Raw genomic sequence first — 19617 nt, 5'->3', positions numbered from 1 at the left:
GGTATGCAATGTGAGTGGACATGGTCGCAGGAATGCAAACTACACAACTGAGTGAGAGCTTTAATGCTAGTTTGAAGGGGTATTTGAAATCAGACCTACAATTGCCTGAGTTTTTTACTCACTTTGTAAGAATGGTATTTGATAAGCGGTATAAGGAAATGGAAGCTGAGTATCATTTGTTGTTCCGGATTGTTCACTGCAAAATGGAGGTAAGTATCTTGATACATGCACGAGAAGTTTATACCAAAGCCATATTTAAGGCATTTCAAGCTCAGTTTGAAGACTCTTTAAAGTCTTCCATAACGAAGTGTGTGTATAATGGTGAACAATATATCTTCACTGTTGTTAGGGATGGGTTCTTGAAGGAGAGGCTAGTAAAAAGAGAAGGTCAATTTACAGTATCTTGCAGCTGTAGGATGTTTGAAACTATAGGTGTCTTATGTAGGCATTGTATCAAAGTGATGACAGAAGGCAGAGAAACTACATTGATAAAAAAGATACCTGAACAATATATCTTAGAGAGGTGGACAAAAAATGCAAGGGTTGATAATGTTGTGCAAGACATGCATGGGCACGAGATTGTAGAGAACCCAAGGCTGAAACAAACTTCTCGATATAGAAGTTTATGTTCTAAGTTTGTTCGACTTGCATCAAGAGCATCTGAGAGTGAGAAGACATATGAGGCAATAGATATGGAAGCTGATAAGTTAGTAAAGATGGTTGAAGATATGTTACGTGTAGAAATAAATGGTGAAAAAGATGTGGAAGATGAAGCTCCAAATGTCTTGGTTGATTGCTCTAATAATGTAACTGTTGTGAATGCAAAGGGATTTAAAAAGAGAGAAGCTACACATCGTGGAAAACGTCGAGTAAAGGGAGGCTTTGAAGCTCAGTTAAGCAAAAACAAAAATAAGCTCGCACAGGTCAAATCACTAACTATAATTGAAGTCATTATTTACTTCTTGCTGAATATAGTCATTATTGATGTCTATGTAATGATAGGTAACTAAAGTTCCAAGACATTGTGATGCAATGGACCAATCTCATGTACCTTCTTCACAACAATCTCAGGTTTCAAAACAATGCTTCACTTTGTGTATAATGAGTTTTCAAACAACTATAGTGTTATATGATTCATTACTATCAGTTACAGGTACCTATGCACTCTCCTATAACGGATGGTAATGGTAGATATATGCCACTGCTCTTTCATCCGTATAATGTGAGTGTGTGTTTGCTATAAATATATGATTTTTTTTGCTATTTGTTTATATTACTAGTATTTTGACAGATACATGGGCATCAATTGAATATGGAAAGTTCACAAGAATTTGTTCAATCAAATATCATGGGATTTTCATTTGCACAAGACCCAGAAAAATCAAATTATGAGCAGAGTTCAACTCCAAGACAGAACATTTCTTCAACTTTCAAGGGAGATAGTTGGTCTGCTACTCCTCTACACTCCGTACATGAACAGAGGAGATGAAATTTTGTTTGCTTGCGTTAATGTAACTAGCTTCCTGTAACTTTTGTTGTGAAATTTAGACATTTTCTTGATGGAAGTTGTGTTAGGATTCTAGATCTGTAACTTTATTGACTTTTGGGGAGTTTTCTGTTAATTGTTGTTGCTATTTGTATTTGTAACACCTGATTTTTTTTAGATGGTGCTCGAACTCAATTATGAGCAACTTGGATTAACTTTAAATCAATGAGCTTTCCCTAAGTTGTTTTTCTTGGAGTTGTTAGTGATGGGTTTTCTTTATGCAATATGTGCAATATGTGCATTGTAGATGGATACAACAAATTTGTTGCTAGTTGCATGAAATGGGTTTTCTTTGTGTAATATGTGCAGTATGTGCATTGTAGATGGATACATCAAATTTGTTTTTTTTTTTTTTGATTATTCAGCATACCCAGTATTTCTCTGAAACATTACAACATACCATCTTACAAATCACTAACTCAAAAACCATCTTAGATACCTCTAAGATCAGGCCGAACATCAAATGAACAAAAAATATTCTCAATATGAGACCACAACCAAACAATTGACACAACCAAAAAAAGCCTAAAGGAACATAGAACATCAAGTCTCATGAAAAGTTGAAACATGGAAGAACTACAGCATTGAACATTTTGTTGTACATGCACACAATAAAACTGAAGATAAATATTCCTTACATTCAAACTGCTTGCCCAAGCTAACGTAGCTTACAACTCAATATTTACATTCTTTTACAATAAAATTTCCACCAGTCGGTAAAATCAGGCAAGGGAAAGAAACGAAAACTCCTTTCCTTCTCTATCAGTCGGTAAAATTGGTGATTCCCAAAATATGCTAGCTTACTGCACTTCTACCTTCACCTCAAGGCATCTTCTTTGCTCCGGCTGTTACAATCCACTCGCAAATTTCTGCACATAGGACAAGCAACTCATCACTTTGAACCCCTATTCTCATTACCAGTCTTTCAATTTAAAAAAGACAATAACTACCCACATATAGTCGCTTAAATTCTAGGCATTAACTAAATAAATAACCTCACCACATAAGTAATCCAACTTCGCTCGCGGATCCAGAGAGATTACCTGCAGCGTCGGAGGAGGAATCTCGCGGAGGAATTTTGGGGAGAGTTTTGGGGAAGAGAGAGAGCTCGCAGAGGTGGTCCGGATCTGCGACGATCTCCGCTCACGGATCGAGATCGAGTTCGAGAGAGAGAGAGATATCAACGGCGGGGTCGGCTCGTGGAGGTGGTCCAGATTTGCGGTGGTCCGGATCTGCGACGAACTCCGCTCGCGGATCGAGATCGAGTTCGAGAGAGAGAGAGATCAACGGCGGGGTCGGCTCGCGGAGGTGGTCCAGATTTGCGGTGAGCTCGCGAATCGAGATCGAGGGGGAGAGAGCGCCGAGCGCCGATGATCTTGGAGGGGGAGAGAGGGAGGGGGAGAGAGGGAGCTGCAGGATGTTGAAGGGGGTTGTGAAGGGGAGAGAGAACTTCATGGGGATGTGTAGTGAGGATACTGGCCGTTGATGTAAAATGAACGGCTGAGATTTGTTCATTAGGAGATATTAGCAACTCCCTCGTTAGTAGAGGATCCGAGTCCCTCGAACCCGAACACGACTCACTGAGCAATTAAAACCCAATTCTAACCCTATCTTTCTCTTTTCTCTCTCCCTCTTCTCTCCCTCGTACGCGTTTTCTCCTCTTCTTTCACCGCCTAAGTTCCAAACCCGACCCCCTCTTCTTCGATCGCCGGAGCCGGAGCCGGAGCCGGAGCCCCTCCTCGTCTGATCTCCACCGCCGGAACCCCTCCTCTTCTCCTCCCCAGCTCTCTCTCCTCGCCAAACAATACCCGAGCCCAAACCCTAACTTGTTTGTCCTCCCCAAATCCTCACCTCCGGGCACCTTCAATCCAGGTAAATTTTATTGTTTTTCGGTGTTTTTGGGTTCAATTTCTGTTATTAAATCTCTGTTTTGTCAATTTTTATAACATTTTTGTTAAATTGCACTGATTTAATCAATTTAGGTATTAATTTAGTAACTTTAGTCGATTTTGTTCCATTTTTTTAGACTTTTAGTTTAATTCATTGTTTTATACTTTTAGTTCAATGTGGTATTAACCTATTAATCTATTAGACTATTAGATTTTTATTTCAATTGTATTCTAATTTTGTTCAGTTTTTGAATTATTTAGGACTTTTTGTTTGATGTTCACTGTAATTGACTGATAAGATGAAGTGATGAACTTAAATGACAGGATTTCAGTCACTGTTAAGTGTTAACTTCTTAAGTTTAGTTTAATATGGTATTTAGGTATGTTCTTAAATAATTTGATTTATTTGAAAGTTGAATATTTTATCATGATTTGATGAATTGATCTATGTCATTTGTTTAGGTATGCCATTGCCAATGATTTTATTTTGTTGATTTTCTATTAAACTTAGGTCATCTAAATCAATACTATTTATAAATAGAACCTCAATCAAACTATGGTTCAACTGTTCCTTCATCATTAAAGAGTTCATTTAGGAGGTTAATTTCAATTGCTTCTTGGGAGCAATGAGAGCAAAATGAGAGAAGGAGATGGGTTAAAAGGAAGTCCAACCATATAAGGGCATTTTAGGTAATAAAAAATAAATGCAACCTAAAGATAACAGTGGTTAGACGGTGTTAGGTTCCATGGGGTGTAATTGCAACAAATAATACTACGGGGGTAGTAAGTGCAACTCTTGTGGGATGTGTTCACAATTAATTCAGGTTTTAAACAACTAATCGGCGTTGAACTCCAACATTAACATTGTTTTATTGATCCAAATAGAGAAGGCAAATAGAGAACGCAAGTGAAAGATTCATGCATAATTCTCAGCCCTATTACCTTTTTTTATTGTCGACGCAACTCGTGGCTCATTCTTCCCATAAATAAAAGTCTTACGATGGATTTCCTCATGTCTGAATATTGACTCGTAAACAGAACACATCAAGATAACTAACCAATATAGAAGATAAACACAATTGTCTAGCAATAATCTAGGCTTAACAATATTATAAACAAACATATTCAATTCATAACAGGCATATGATACAGTGCAATATTTAAAAAAATTAGAGTTAGAGCGACAACGGATCTTGAATTCAAAAAGCACAAATCCTTAAAGATCGAGGAAAACTTCAATTTTTTATCCTAAAGTACGAAGATCGAGGAAAACAATAAAAAACAAAAACCTACTCTTTGCTCGGATGAGAATTTAAAAAACAATTGATCAGATGTGTTGTAGTTTCTGCATACTGTACACAAAAAAAATTTAAATTACACAATCACTTGCTATTTAGAATTATACTTGAATTAGTTTCCTCTTTCTCAGAAAAAAGATTAATCTTTTGAAATTAATTGGATAAGATAAAAACATAAAGCAACCCTAGTCGCTCATTGATGCAATATTCATCAAGATCCAAGCACATGAAATGTAAAAAGGGTCAAAATAAAACCTAAGTTTCACCAATCCACAAATTAAACAAAAATGAGCGACAAATTAGATACAACGCTGGATTGGAAAGATAAAGGGGGGAAAGAGGCACACTTTTCATGTAATATCCAAAATTGTGCTTTAATCGCAAAAATCCTAGTCGCGAAGCGAGCAGTGCTGAACCCTAAAAATAAATAGCTTGGGCGACTCAAAGAGACAAGGAAATTACAACTGAGAAGCGCGTCGCCCCACCCTCGCCTTTTTTTCTTTTGTGATATTTTACGCCGTCAAATAATACCCATCACTTGCGAGACACGTGACAAGCTGCCGACTGAATGGCTGATGAGACACTTGATAACTATCAGGATTATTCGAAACAATTATTGATTAATTATATGTTTACTGTGAAAGGGTAAACTTTACCTATATAACCTATACTTTCCCCCAAGCGTGCACTTATGTACCCCCACTTGTACTCATGTGCAATTAAATACCCTATTGTTTTAAAAGTATCCATGAAAAGAGGAGAAAATAGCGCTGGCTAGTTTTCTTGACTTATTAGTTCATTGAATTTATATTGATTCCCGTCACTGTGCTCGCAATGAGTTCTCCAAAGTGATCAACTTTTTTAATAAAATCACTCAACTCCCTTTCATCTCTTACTTTAATCAATTTGACTTTTGAATAAAAGGGCAAGCATGATGAGTTTGTATAGTTTGGGTGTATTTTGGTTACTGACTTTCAACTATTTTGAGTTAAATTGGGTTTTTAAATTGTGTTTTTTGGATTTAAGTTATTGTGACTGGTTTCATGTTTTCCTGCAAGTAAAATGGGAAGAAAGAGAATGAGGATCAGGTCATACATGTATGTATTAAAGTGGGTTTTTAGATAGGTTTAGGTAGGTTTTAGTAGGTATGTAATGAATACAAGCAACATTGACAGAAAACAGCTAATTTTGCAAATATTCTGATGTCAAATTAACAGATGGTAGTAAACTACACCATTTTAAAACAATAGGGTATTTAATTGCACACAGATACAAGTGGGGGTGTATAAGTGCACATTTGGGGGGAAGTATAAGGTATATAAGTGCGTTTTATCCTTATAGTAAACATGCAAAAAACCTATAATCACACTCGAATAATCTTGCTAGTTATTCAACTGTCTCATCAGTCATTTTTTGAGTCAACCGACAACTGGCCACGTGCCTTGCAAGTGCCGGGTATTATTCAGCTAAATAAAATACCATTGAAAGAAAAAAGATGAGGGGGTGCGGCAAAGAGCGTCTCTGTTTAATCTCTCTGAGTTGATCAAGCTATTTATTTTCTAGGGTTTCGCTCGCTGTTTACTTCGCAATTAGGGTTTTTGCGATCGAAGCACAATTTTGGGGATTTTGTTCAAAGAGGTGCCTCTTTTCCCCTTTGTTAAATCCAACGTTGCATCTAAATTATCAATTGATTTTTAGAATTTGTGGAAAGTTAGGGTTTTGTTTTGACACTTTTTTAGTTTCTTATGCATGGATCTTGATGAAATTTGCATGAATTCAGCGATTAGGTCTGGTTTATCTTTTATCTTATCTGGTTGGTTTTAAAGGATTGATCTTTTTTTTCCTGCTAAAGAGGAAGCTAGTTTGAGTATACTTCTAAATAGCAATAGAAAAAACTGCAACATTACAGGCAAAGAGTTTTTTTTTCTCTCTTGTTTATTGTTTTTTTTTCTCGGTTTTGTTCTTCTTAGGAATAAAAAAAATTGAATATTTCATCAACCTGAAAGGATTTGTGATTTCTGAAATCAAGCTCCATCGTCTATCTCTGAGCATAAATTTTTTAAATATTGCATTGTATCATCTAGTTCTTATGAACTGGATATGTTTGTTTATAATACTGTTAACTGGATTGTTGCTAGATAATGTTGTTTTATCTTCTTTATTGGCTAATTATCTTGACGTGTTATGACTGTTAGTCGATATTTATAAATAATCATGATGAAATATGCATAATTTATTTATTTATGGGGAGAATGAGCTTCGAGTTGCATTGAAAACAAAGGAAAAGCAATATGAGTAATAATTATGCATGAACATTTCACTTGACTTATCTGAGATTGAGCTTAACTGTTTACATATCAATGACCAGTTAATGGAGCAATAAGACCATGTTATTGTTGGAGTTTAGAGCCAATTGGTTGGTTACTTCGATAGATTTTTTATGATTATATAACGTCAATATTGAACACCATTGGGTTGAAATGAACCTCTTCTGAAGTTGCTATCATTTGACAACATAGTAGACATTAGTGCTTGACGGTTTGAAAGAAGCTAACTGTTTAACTACAGGATCTTAGGAGCAATGGCTTGATGTATTTCATATAAAGTACACTAATTACTATATTTATATCCATTTTTTTAACTATAGATTTGAGTGGATGTACAAATATGGTCAGCAACGAAAACTCATATGTTATGGCTACCACTGGATGTGAGAGACACATGTATGGATATATGTCGAATATAGAGAAAGAAGTAAAAACTCAAAAGTATATAGGTCCTATGATATAGGATCTATATATTAACCTTTCGATCCGTACATATATTTACACATCAAGAATAATATTTTAGAAATTCATTATTCATGCTTATAGGATATCAGCTTCCCCAATTATACAACTAGCTGACCTATATTCAGGTCACAATGGACCAACACATGAATAATTCTTTAGTAATAGAATATCATAACTGCGGAAGCTATGAGAATGAACTCAACTAATTATCTAATTCTAATCATCATATTTCCCTTCTTAATCGAATCATCATCATGAGATTTCTCTCATTAGTCATTTCTACAATCTATGATGATCCATATGTTGTTGCCTAATCGAAAAAGATGTATACAAGTGATTTGTGAATATAACTAATAGGTTTTTTTACTTGAAAACCACCTAACTTTTGGTGAAATTGATAGAAACCACATTTCATTTTTTTAATGAAAATCACTTTACTTGATGGTATCTTTGCAACACCACTAAATTTTTTTTCACATTTTTAGTTTAAAAAAGACGCACTTCCATTTTACCCTCCGCCTAAAGCTTGTGCAAAGCACGTGAGACCCCTCTTAACTCACCCATAACTAAAATTAGGGTTCCAGTTAGGTTTAGGGTTTGGGTTAGGGTAAATGTTAGGATTAGGGTTCGGGTTTGCTTCCCACTTCTCTCACTTTTATATCCCACCTTGAAACTTTGAGGGAGGGAGGGAGGGATTATCATATAACCAGAAGTTCCAAAAAAGCATGAGATTGCAATGAAACCATCAAGCAAAGGTGGTTTTCATTAAAAAATAATGCTAATAACAAAGGAAAGGTGGTTTCTAACAATTTTACTAAAAGTTACAAAAAGATAAAAAGGTCATCCAGCTGAAGTTATTACTTGTAAGCAGATTTCTCTCTGCAACTCATGCGAGGTACTAAATTGAACAGGATTGCTTGAAAATTTTGTTTATGAGTCTTTTTTCATTGTCAATGTTCCCTGCTTTCTTAGGATCCTTGGGCTTTGATAGTGGTGCTTATGTTTCTTGTTGTTGCGTACAGGAATGCTAAAGATATGATAAGCCAAGAAAGAATAAATTAAACCCAGTGTATTGGACAAACAAATTCATATGGCTGGTATATTACCAGGGGATCCTTCACATCACGGAATGGTAGAAAGTAGTCCTTACAGATTTTCTCACGATAAGATGGAGGAAGGTGATCGCATTGGTTCCAGTTGGTATCTTAGCCGGAAGGAAATTGAAGAAAATTCCCCATCTCGAAGAGATGGTATTGACCTTAAGAAAGAGGCATATTTTCGTAAATCGTATTGCACATTTCTACAGGATTTAGGGATGAGACTTAAAGTGTAAGTTTTCTTTCATTGTTACTGTTTTTTTATTACTTCTTACATCTGGTTTATGGACAATTTTGTAAAAAATTGAATTGTCTTTAATTTTTTTCTATTCCTAAGCTAGATTAATTGATAATATTCTTTTATCTATATTTGGTAGCCCCTAGTTGTAGCCTTGTAGGTTTCATGCACAATTTGGAGGGCTTCGGAAAATAGCTTCGTGCACTTGTTATCTCCACATTTTTTGTAACTTTTTGTTTGTCATCTCATCTTCTGAGAATTGACTCTTCATTTTCGTTATGCATTTTTGTAACAAACAGCTAGTTATTCATTTTTTTTTATATTGCTCTATAGCATGTCTGATTATGCTATAGATCTAGCATTGTTGTAGTAAGGAATAACTTCCTGACTAACTGAAGCAATAGTAAACGCTAGTCAGTGGAAATAGTTTTTTTTGGTATAAGTCCAATGGACTGTTTGCAGAGAGCAGTAGACCTTGTTGTAAGAACTCCAGTATAATTGTAATTCTCGCAGGTAGCAAATAACTTTCGACTATAAATATGCCGGTTGTTTTGAGTCTATATGTAATCTTAATCATATTAGGAATTAGTTAATCTTTTTATAAAAGAATAATAACTTGAACCAACTACCAATATCAAACACATGATGTAGAACTTGTTAAAAGAAAGTGAGCGTGTTACCTCACAAGAATTTCACAAGTGCAAAAGCTCTAAAGTTTCACAGTGATGCTTCTTGATTAATCTAATTCATCTCTAATTAGTTATTCAAAAGTGATGGCTTTTGTTTTTGGATGAGATGAATGGTTATTATTAGGTTTCTCAAACCTTATATAGGTAAGTCATGACCCTTATGCAATTATGGCATTTCACCTATGAACGTAATACTTTATTATTAACTTCATATCTTTATTAAGGTCAAACATTCATAACTTTACTTTGTAAATACATGACAAATAATTTCATACATTATGATATCATTTTTAAAGTCATGAAAAGTAATTCATGATTTATGATATCATTTAGTTAATGTCATGAATTTATTCATTCTAAGCAATCATTTCAATGACTAGGGTTTGTAAGAGCATGTGGCGTGGGATTCATATAGGACCTCTCTACTCCTTAAATTAGTCTACTAATTTAGTTGTAATCATGTACATGAACAAGCTGCAATTTTCGCACAAAGGATAGAGATTTAATTGTGAAATCCCAAAACTAATATTTCATATAAGTTTGTTGAATTAGACCTCCATAGTCACTGTCAATCCCATAACTTATATGTGTATTTTTTTTAATATAATTGAAAAAAAAACAATTTAGAAAACCCTTTTAATGAAATATATATGGCTGATATATTTTAATATATAATATAAAGTATTTGAAAAACATTTTTTAAAGTGACTGTCTGGATTTAATCCAATATATAAAAGATACATTCAAGGATTCTTCTACTTTGGAAGTGACAGATTTTCTATTAAATGACTACAACCCTTCATGCGCTCATTAAATGGTCCAATATGTCCATGTATAGCCTTTGATTAGACATCACCAGTAGACAATATCAAAACTATATAATTTATACATAAGACATTTCAAGTCAAAAGGATTTTTTGTATATTGTGATTAGAATAACTCTCCTTCATGAGAGTGATAGATCTAAGAGTATTCTAGAATTTGTCCAGTTTGATACTTGTCTTCACAAATATCCACATGTTACTAAGAGTTTTTACTCTAGTGGCTTAGTGGTTGAGACACACCACTCTATCACATGTAGTAGTACAGCATGTGGCAACCATAAAAGAGAATTTGTCCTAATAATATTTCATAGGTTGTGAACAAATTTAAGATCACAAGGAAATAGAAATTTATGTCTCCTTGTCAGTAACCTATTACGAACATAATTCTGTACAATGTAAACAAGGACAACTCATATCGTAATATGAAAATGACAACTATAAATATGCATGTAAAATTTTATTTATTATTGTACAATAAATTTATTGACTTTGTAGGGCATGCAACTCTTTCATGTTTAGCTAGTTATATGTTGTCTATGGAGTCATATTATCCTAATACGTAGTCAGTAGTCAGAGTCAGTTTTACAGCATGTTTTGAATTCTAACCCAGGTGTAACTGAAGACCCTCCTCTTGATAAGTGGAGCGTGTTCCCTGTTAATGTTAATATTCTTCTGAGAGGAGATAACTTTAATTTGCTCATCTTCCATCTGATCCGTTGCTTAAATAAATTGTCATGTACCCCCAATATATCATTTTTTGTTGACCTATAACTCTATCTTGAACTCAAAAGACTTGAAGCAGATTCTTGTCCAGAATCAAGAACTTAGGTGGCCAGTCAGATGTGTTAGGTCTAGGGAATATTTGGGCAGGTGAAGTGCCTAAGAATCATTCAGGCATTTTTTTTCTTTAACATAACATCATAATTTCATTCCAATAAGATAACTGGTAACAAATGATATTTGAATCACCGAATGATTTTGTGATGGAGGACGAGTATGTAGGATGATGTAAATTGTCAATGTAATTATGTAAATGATCAATGCGCACAGGTTTACATGGATGATATGAAATGAAAACTTGGATGGAATTAATGTGCCCTTAAGAGAAAATTTTAGAAGGATAGCTACTAGCCTACTAGTAATGAATATTAAAACCTACAATGCAAAGTTAAGCACATCAAATATACAAGAGTTGTTAAGGTTAGGTTATGAAATCATAAATTATACATATCATCATATGTAATTGTGGAAATTTAACAACTGAATCAGGAAAAATGGCTTTGAATTTATTTTATACACGTAAAAGCAAGAAAATGAGATAACTTGAAAGCCTTGACCTGTTAGTAGGAGCTCCAACATGTTTTAAGATTATTCACTATTTGGAGAGAGAATAAAGAGGGGTCTCTCTTGAAGGAGAATATTCCTGTCATGCAATACAGCTGTTGGTCTCATCTTGGTTGTTAGGGTAACCACATGTTGCATCAACTTATGATGAGAGATAATGAGTAAACAGCTTGATGTTCAGAGTTTCGGGTTGTCAAACTTATTGAAGAGTCAGGCTAACATTCATAGTCATCTATATCAAATATTGTTATCATAGTGTATTGTGTAAGCCATGGAAAATCATACTAGTAGTGGAGTCTTGCAGAACCCAAATGAGGTATATGTTTAATGTTAAGCGAAAACCTATTATGTTTGAAGAAGAAGTTTAACAAACTTGTATAATGATAAATTTTGATAGGCCAATCTATTTAGCTGATTACTTTATTGTGGTTATTTTGTTTGATATCCTCAAAGCTATTACAATATGCATACTCTTGACTTATCCTTTGTTTTATTGGTACTCTTGGTTCTGTGAAAATGCATTATGTCAAGTCTCAAGTGAGATCTGCTTTAGTTGATCGGTTTACTTGGTAGTGATGGCAAATGCTTTTAATACAGACCTCAGGTCACAATCGCCACTGCTATTGTTTTCTGCCATCGCTTCTTCCTTCGCCAATCTCACGCAAAGAATGATCGGAGGGTAAGAATTAGGTTCTTCTAGCATTTATGTTGTTTAATGCTTTTGCCTGTTTTTGGCAAGATGTCATATTTTCTGTTTATGTTTTCTTCTAAATGTAACTCGTGTTTGAATAATGATTTCAGAAGTATTAGTAACTACTTGGCATTTGGTATTGTACAGATGCCTGAAATTATTTATTATTTTTCTACTATACTAGAACACCACTCTTCCATGGATTTCGTAGACTTAGTTAAAAAATTATACTTTTAGTCGCTGATATGTATTCTCTTATTGCTGATGTATAGGTCCTGGGATATTTATGTAATGCAATATTCTTAAATGTTGTTTTTTAGTAAAAATGACTTAATGTATACATGGTTCCATTTTAGGTATTAGGTTTTTGTTGTAATATCCATAAATTCTTATAAAAGAGCTGACTCACCAAAATTGAGTGAAATTCAGTGAAACTCTCCTACGATGCCTAGATTTGAGTTTTGAAGTACACGGGGCTCATCGCCTGGGCCTCAATAACTTTGAACCTTGTGTAGATAGCTATTACATGTTCTAGCAACAGTACTCAATGAGTCTCTGGCCAACCAACCTTTTCTACCTGTCCTTGGAAGTTGGGTTTGCACCAGGGTACAAATGAGACAAGAAAAACAAAATTTTATCACTAGAAATATGAACTCTAAACTTATGAGACTTTACCTATTACTTTCATATTCAACTAAAATTATACATGATACAAAACTCGTTACAAGTTAATTTCATGGTGGGAAAAAGTTTAGACCCACAATACCAAACACTTGTGCTTGTGTCCGGCCGGTGTATTTCGGGCCTTTAAAAGGAAAATTTTGTCCCAATAAGGTCATGGGTCAGTTCTGCCTCTGTCAGTCTGTGTCATGTATTTCTGTTTTCTTCTTTATTTAGATTTGTCTTACATTTTTTAAGATGTTCCTTTTCTCTTTTGAGAATTTCTGGAATTCAAAATCTTCAAATATGTTCACTTATTTGCACTTCCCCTCATTTCTTGCAGGCATACATGTGTATTCTTGGTCGGATTGTGTTTCACGTGTTATGATAATGTGTACCTGGTTTTTCTGTTGGTTTCTAGTTTCTCTACATTTACACCTTGCATCTGTTTGCACCTTCTCGCACATTTCTTCTTTCTTAGGTTGTACAGTCATCTTGGTCTATCCTTTGTTATTATCATGATGAGGTTACTCCTTATCTACAAATCCCTATCCTCCACCTATTTGTATTTGTTTCCTGCAAGTTAGATAATTTTGTCATGCTTATATATCCTACGCACTTCTTTTTGAATATGTTCGATTTTCCTTCAAGTCTCACCTCTGAACTGAAGGTAATGAACTACTTTGCATTGATATAACTGTCTATTTGAAAGCTTCATTGAGGTAAACATATTTCACAGTGCTTTATCTCGTCCAAATAGTGGCTCAAACATTCTTTGAACAATGTATTTTTTTTTATTTTATGCTTTTAGATCCTATTTTGTGCTTCATTTGTAACCTGGTGTTTAAGGTTTTCTGTGGTGGAAATATTAGTTCTGCTACTTAAGTAGCTGCGACCTCCCTGCAATTAATTCATCGATATTTATCATATTCTATAGCTTAATATTCTAACTGTTCCTGACAGAAAATACTTCCAATGGAACTAATGTTAACAAAAGGCTAGGTTAGTCTGCTTCTAAGTCATTAATCTTGATGGTTAACTTTATTGCAATATGGTTTGCAGACTATAGCCACTGTTTGCATGTTTTTGGCTGGAAAGGTTGAAGAAACTCCTCGACCCTTAAAGGATGTCATTCTTGTGTCCTATGAAATTATCCACAAAAAGGATCCTGCTGCTATTCAGAGAATCAAACAGAGGGTAATAAATTTGAGTTCATTAGAACTAATTTTCTTTCGTTGCTGTAACCCTTTAATCACTTGATTTTTTTAATTATATTCACTTGATTCAATGCTAGAGTTCTGATTACTTAAGACATGGCAGTCTTTTCTTGGATAGTAACGCTTAGCTGGAATTTAAAGAATTATGAACTGTAGTTGTATTTTCTTTGCTCCTTCTGTTCTCATACACATGATTCCTGTTGTTATTTGTAAAAAATGTTATTTTGTAAAAAAAAATTGTTACTGTTACTGTCTACTTTTAAGTGATATGTAGCTGCTCTTTTTTGCATGTAGGAAGTGTATGAACAACAGAAAGAACTTATCTTACTGGGGGAACGGGTAGTACTAGCGACTCTTGGTTTTGATCTTAATGTGCATCATCCATATAAACCCCTTGTGGAAGCAATAAAGAAATTCAAGGTTGCGCAAAATGCCCTTGCACAAGTTGCTTGGAATTTTGTTAATGATGGGTATGCCAAGTTACATTTTCTTTTCTAATTTTGAATTCTCAATAATGTGTATTTATTACGCACTGGAAGGGGTGTGCAGGCTACGTACTTCACTTTGCCTGCAATTTAAGCCTCATCATATAGCTGCTGGTGCTATATTTCTCGCTGCCAAATTTCTGAAAGTGAAGCTTCCCTCTGATGGTGACAAGGTCTGGTGGCAAGAATTCGATGTCACCCCACGGCAACTTGAAGGTTTGTATCCCTTTTAGATATTCCGACATGCTTATTATACTTCGATATGTTCCATTCCCTTATTATTGGTAACTTTTGGCGCTGGATTTTTCAGCCTTCATGTTATTGAAACTTTCATTCCCTTGAAGAATTTTAAAATATACCATGAAACTTGCTAGGAATGCTTTATCTTGTCTATCATTCCATATATCACGTGATGAGATACCAACATTTCAAGATATGTCTCCTGTTTTCAGCTTTTAACATTTTTGTGTAGACTAATAATTCTCAGATATGAAATGATTCAATATATTTTCAATCGGATTATCTTGTCTATTTATTAGAAACCTTTTTTTCTTTTTCCAGTGCCGGCGGGTTCCGAAAGATTTCCTTCCCACTTGCATGACCTTAAATGATTTGTTTTCTTTGTTTACTACCATCGACCCCTTTAGCTTTGACCAGTGTGTTAGAAGACAGTAGACAAAAGTAGGTGGCGAACTGATGGAGGACTGAGCAGTTTGAATTTTTGGAAGCCAGTATGGCAACAAATAAGAAAGGAAATTTGGGAGCAGAGACATAAGATGGTGAAAGAAGATTATGATTATTTTGTTCTATTTTACTTAAACCATTTTTTTGGTATCACACCAATCTCAATTATAATTGTCTCATGCCCGAGCCCTTGGATCAACAACGTCATGCCAATTAAGGTTCACGATCTCAAACTAGTCAATCACACCCGAGATTGTACTGTGCAATCTGAAGAAATCATCACCTTTTCATAAATATATTCGTAGCTTTTCTAAAGAAAAGCTAGTCTTTATAGACTTACAGGAAGAATGAACATACCACCCACGGGTGGGACATTCGGTCATCAGCACCATGGGGTGGGATTCGCCGCCTAGGACTTCGTTCCCTGATGACCGTGTGTTCGAATCCCCGCGAGTAATTCACCTGCTGTCCACGCTCTCGGGTGGGGTGGAGGCCGGGGTTTTATCTGGTCAGTGGCGGCTCGACCCGTCGTCCCTGGTTCGGATCCAACCGGACCACACACTGCACGCCCCGCCGTGTGGGGCCCGCTGCCCTCACGTGTGGGGGATGAGCCCTCGAGCAACCGTAGAGGTAGCTCCTTGTAGTCGTGGGGGTCTGGTATCACACCAATCTCAATTATAATTGTCTCATGCCCGAGCCCTTGGATCAACAACGTCATGCCAATTAAGGTTCACGATCTCAAACTAGTCAATCACACCCGAGATTGTACTGTGCAATCTGAAGAAATCATCACCTTTTCATAAATATATTCGTAGCTTTTCTAAAGAAAAGCTAGTCTTTATAGACTTACAGGAAGAATGAACATACCACCCACGGGTGGGACATTCGGTCATCAGCACCATGGGGTGGGATTCGCCGCCTAGGACTTCGTTCCCTGATGACCGTGTGTTCGAATCCCCGCGAGTAATTCACCTGCTGTCCACGCTCTCGGGTGGGGTGGAGGCCGGGGTTTTATCTGGTCAGTGGCGGCTCGACCCGTCGTCCCTGGTTCGGATCCAACCGGACCACACACTGCACGCCCCGCCGTGTGGGGCCCGCTGCCCTCACGTGTGGGGGATGAGCCCTCGAGCAACCGTAGAGGTAGCTCCTTGTAGTCGTGGGGGTCTGGGGGGATTCGAACCGGGGCACGACGGACTCCAAAGGGAGTTCAAGTGGAGGCACAGACCGGGGTTCCCTCGTTACCAAAAAAAAAAAAAAAAAGGAAGAATGAACTCTAGACATGCTAAAATAAAACTTTCTTAATAATCAGGTTCTAAAAATATTCGCAAAAAACAAATACAATTAACCAATAGTATTGATGTCTTTTGTAGGTAAGGCTACCCAAAAAAAAAAGCCCTAATAAAATCAAAATTTTAATACCAATGGAGGTCTTCATTTTCTGCTTTTCATTGGTCATCTTTTCTTTTATGATTTTCCAAGCAAAAATCATCGTACATTGTGGAACCAACGCTAACATTTAATTGTCTAGTCCTTCCTTTTCTAATTAATAGATTTAATAGAAGCAAAAGGTTATGAGAAAATTTCAACAAATTATTGGAAAGTAACTATGGGAAACTCTATAAAGGGTAGTCTAATCAAATATTCAGCGTTTATGACTAAGATAATAACTTCTAAGGTACAATTAACTAGTAAGTGGGGGCTAAAAAAGAAAGGCACCAACAGAAGGATGGTGTAGAATTAGGGTTAGATTTCAGTTATTAAATAGTATGGACGGATTAAACCTGACTTGCTTTTTCTAAATGTTTGTGAATGTAAATCCCAAAAACTGAAGAGGCCACTTAACCTAAGCCCATGCTGCTTAATCATGGCCTTGCCTGTCACCGAGCACATCAATGTTCCTGATTATGGCGTAGTGTGCCAGTCTTTCCACTTCCTTTAAGTGCATGTTTAAGCTGTTATTTTACAATGAAGTTGTGATCTGACCACCTGTCACACATAGTTACTGCTGCTAGGGACTTGGTACCATGGAGTTTAATGACTGGTTTACAAGTTAATGAAGTCTTGATTGAAACCACCTCTTACACATAGTGACTGCTGCTAGGGACTTGGTAGTTGGTACCATGGAGTTAAGTGACTGGTTTACAAGTTCATTAAATCTTGATTGATTGTATTGCAGAGCTTTTACACTTCATGCTATGCTATATAGTAGGCGTTAGTTCATTGAAAGGTCATGAAAATGAACCAGTGGATAAGATGATTTCTCAATGAGCTTTTGCTTGGCTCTTTGGCTTCAAGAAGTAACACAACATCCTGTAGCAAACCTTATCGTCTTTCCTTTCATCCTGCTTACTCTGTAATAGCGTCAGAGTTCTCCCTGATAATTAGAATGTAGCATGTGTTTCCTTCTTGATGAATCTGTTTCCTTGTTTGAAACTTTGTTCCCACTCAAGTGATCGAGAATACAGAATTTGGCTCCTGAAAGAGCCTTGCATATTTCAACAACCTATAGTTAATGATATGAGATTTCCAATGTTAAGTAATCCGGTCATATATTTAGTTTAGCAGTTAATTTCCCATTAATCTTTTCATTTTATTTGAGTCGCCTTTAATTATATTCACCAAGAGAATTTGCTTTTTATGAACCATTTATGTCTGAGCAGTATGGCCTCGAGAGCTGCCTCTTTTTGACTGCTATCTTTTCACTAACTATCCAACTTATACTCTCTTATGCAGAGGTTAGCAATCAAATGTTGGAATTATACGAACAGAACCGGACAGCACCATCCCATGGAAACGAAACAGAAGGGAGCTCTGCAAGTGTAGTCAATCATCGGGCTCCCCCAAAAGCATCATCTGCTATCGAGGAGACACCATCACAAAATCAGACTGCTGGAAATTCTAGTTTGCACACTGATAGACAAAACCCTACCCAGAGACTTTCACAGAACGAAAGAAATGACCATGACAGTAGAGAGTCAAAAGATCGTCACCATTTTGAGCCAGGAAATGCTTCAGAAGGTCCAATTGAAGATCCAGTGGAAACTAATCAATCGAGAGAGAAAAGTTTGGGACATAATGATGGCCCCAAGAGCTACTCTCCATTGGATGCTATAAAAAAGATCGACAAGGACAAGGTGAAAGCTGCACTGGAGAAACGAAGGAAGGAACGAAGTGAAGTTGCAAGGAAAATGGACGTCATGGATGATGATGACCTTATTGAGAGAGAGCTCGAAAGTGGTATTGAGTTGGCAACTGAGGAAGATAAGGTAAAACAAGAGAGGAGGCAAAGCTGGTCGAAATACAAGCAAGAACATAAGAACCAAGACCATGGTATTGAGAATGGAGAGCTTGTGACTGAGAAAGAAATTGAGAATGCTGAAGAGGGGGAATTCCATTCTCCAGAGCCTTCTAGCAGAAAGAGAAAGGATTATGATTATCAGAATCAATATCCGCCTTCAAAATACCGGGATTCTGATGATTCACGTGCAATGGGAAGGCTAGAGAGAGCTGAGAGGGATCATAAAAGGATCAGGCAAGAAAATCATGTGTGATGGGTTTTTTTTTTTTTTAATCATGATTTATTTATCTTTTGAGTGTAAAATGACTGGTAATTAAACTATTGGGCTCAGGGAGTTCAGATTGTAAAGTCTGATGCGTTTGTTGAGTTCGGCGTTGTTTGAGGCCCTTTGAGGAACTTGGCAGTGTTGCTGCATCACATCAAGTTCTCTTTCTATGCGCAACATCAGTACGTTGGTGCCTCTGAATTCATGAGCATAAAACTGTATAATCTCCCTCAAGCATTTATATCCAATGAGGGATAAAACTGTAATAAACCATTTATATATTTTTGCTGTTGATCTTTTTTAAATTTATATAATTGAAACTTCTGGATTAGGATAGTACTGCAAAATCTCAGCTCTCTGCAAGTTTCAGGTATTTGCTTCCATTTTGATGCATTTAAAAAGTTTGGACTGGAATTGCAAAGGTGCTGCTACTTGCTCCTTGTGGTTTTTTTTCTTTCTGCTACTGTGTGCGGCGGGCTACGTCGTTATGTGGGGTCACTGAAATTTGAGAGGATATATTTTCGGGAGTCTCTTGCAGCGTAGTTATAAGGTGAAACCTCAGTCTAGAATTTTGATTCTGGTCTCATTTATTTGCAAGTG

At 36.1% G+C, this 19617-nt stretch overlaps 2 protein-coding genes and 1 long non-coding RNA gene across 4 annotated transcripts; 2 read left to right on the top strand and 1 right to left on the bottom strand.

The window, feature by feature from the left end:
- On the top strand, positions 34 to 1638 carry LOC109832104 (protein FAR1-RELATED SEQUENCE 5-like). Its single transcript, XM_020399543.1, has 4 exons — positions 34 to 923; positions 1003 to 1071; positions 1154 to 1222; positions 1292 to 1638. Exons 1-4 carry the CDS (start codon positions 132 to 134, stop codon positions 1487 to 1489), a joined length of 1128 nt encoding a protein of 375 aa, XP_020255132.1. The 5' UTR covers positions 34 to 131; the 3' UTR covers positions 1490 to 1638.
- On the bottom strand, positions 2083 to 3088 carry LOC109833143. Its single transcript, XR_002245107.1, has 2 exons — positions 2590 to 3088; positions 2083 to 2415 (listed from the first exon to the last, which is right to left on the bottom strand). It is a non-coding gene; the product is annotated as an uncharacterized LOC109833143 (long non-coding RNA).
- LOC109833142 (cyclin-T1-3-like) lies at positions 3178 to 19353 on the top strand. 2 transcript variants are annotated; one of them, XM_020400704.1, is made up of 8 exons: positions 3178 to 3418; positions 8548 to 8854; positions 12315 to 12396; positions 14131 to 14265; positions 14580 to 14755; positions 14835 to 14986; positions 18188 to 18986; positions 19084 to 19353. In XM_020400704.1, the coding sequence occupies exons 2-8, from the start codon at positions 8616 to 8618 to the stop codon at positions 19097 to 19099; spliced, it is 1599 nt and encodes a 532-aa protein (XP_020256293.1). In that variant the 5' UTR covers positions 3178 to 3418; positions 8548 to 8615; the 3' UTR covers positions 19100 to 19353. The 2 variants fall into 2 exon arrangements, with proteins under 2 accessions (XP_020256293.1, XP_020256292.1); XM_020400703.1 differs by having other exon boundaries at positions 18188 to 19353.

This window comes from Asparagus officinalis, chromosome 3 (genome assembly GCF_001876935.1).
Source record: "Asparagus officinalis chromosome 3, Aspof.V1, whole genome shotgun sequence".
NCBI classification, from domain to species: Eukaryota; Viridiplantae; Streptophyta; class Magnoliopsida; order Asparagales; family Asparagaceae; genus Asparagus; species Asparagus officinalis.
Note: the sequence above shows the minus strand (reverse complement) of the source record. Positions and strands in the feature narration are given on the sequence as shown.

Excerpts from the sequence above, each read along its gene's own strand:
- LOC109832104 (XM_020399543.1), top strand. The coding sequence starts at position 132 with ATGGTATTTGATAAGCGGTATAAGGAAATGGAAGCTGAGTATCATTTG. Across the intron at positions 924-1,002 it reads ACAAAAATAAGCTCGCACAG|GTAACTAAAGTTCCAAGACA; the intron begins GTCAAATCACTA and ends ATGTAATGATAG. Across the intron at positions 1,072-1,153 it reads CTTCTTCACAACAATCTCAG|GTACCTATGCACTCTCCTAT; the intron begins GTTTCAAAACAA and ends TATCAGTTACAG.
- LOC109833142 (XM_020400703.1), top strand. The coding sequence starts at position 8,616 with ATGGCTGGTATATTACCAGGGGATCCTTCACATCACGGAATGGTAGAA. Across the intron at positions 8,855-12,314 it reads TTAGGGATGAGACTTAAAGT|ACCTCAGGTCACAATCGCCA; the intron begins GTAAGTTTTCTT and ends CTTTTAATACAG. Across the intron at positions 14,266-14,579 it reads TTCAGAGAATCAAACAGAGG|GAAGTGTATGAACAACAGAA; the intron begins GTAATAAATTTG and ends TTTTGCATGTAG.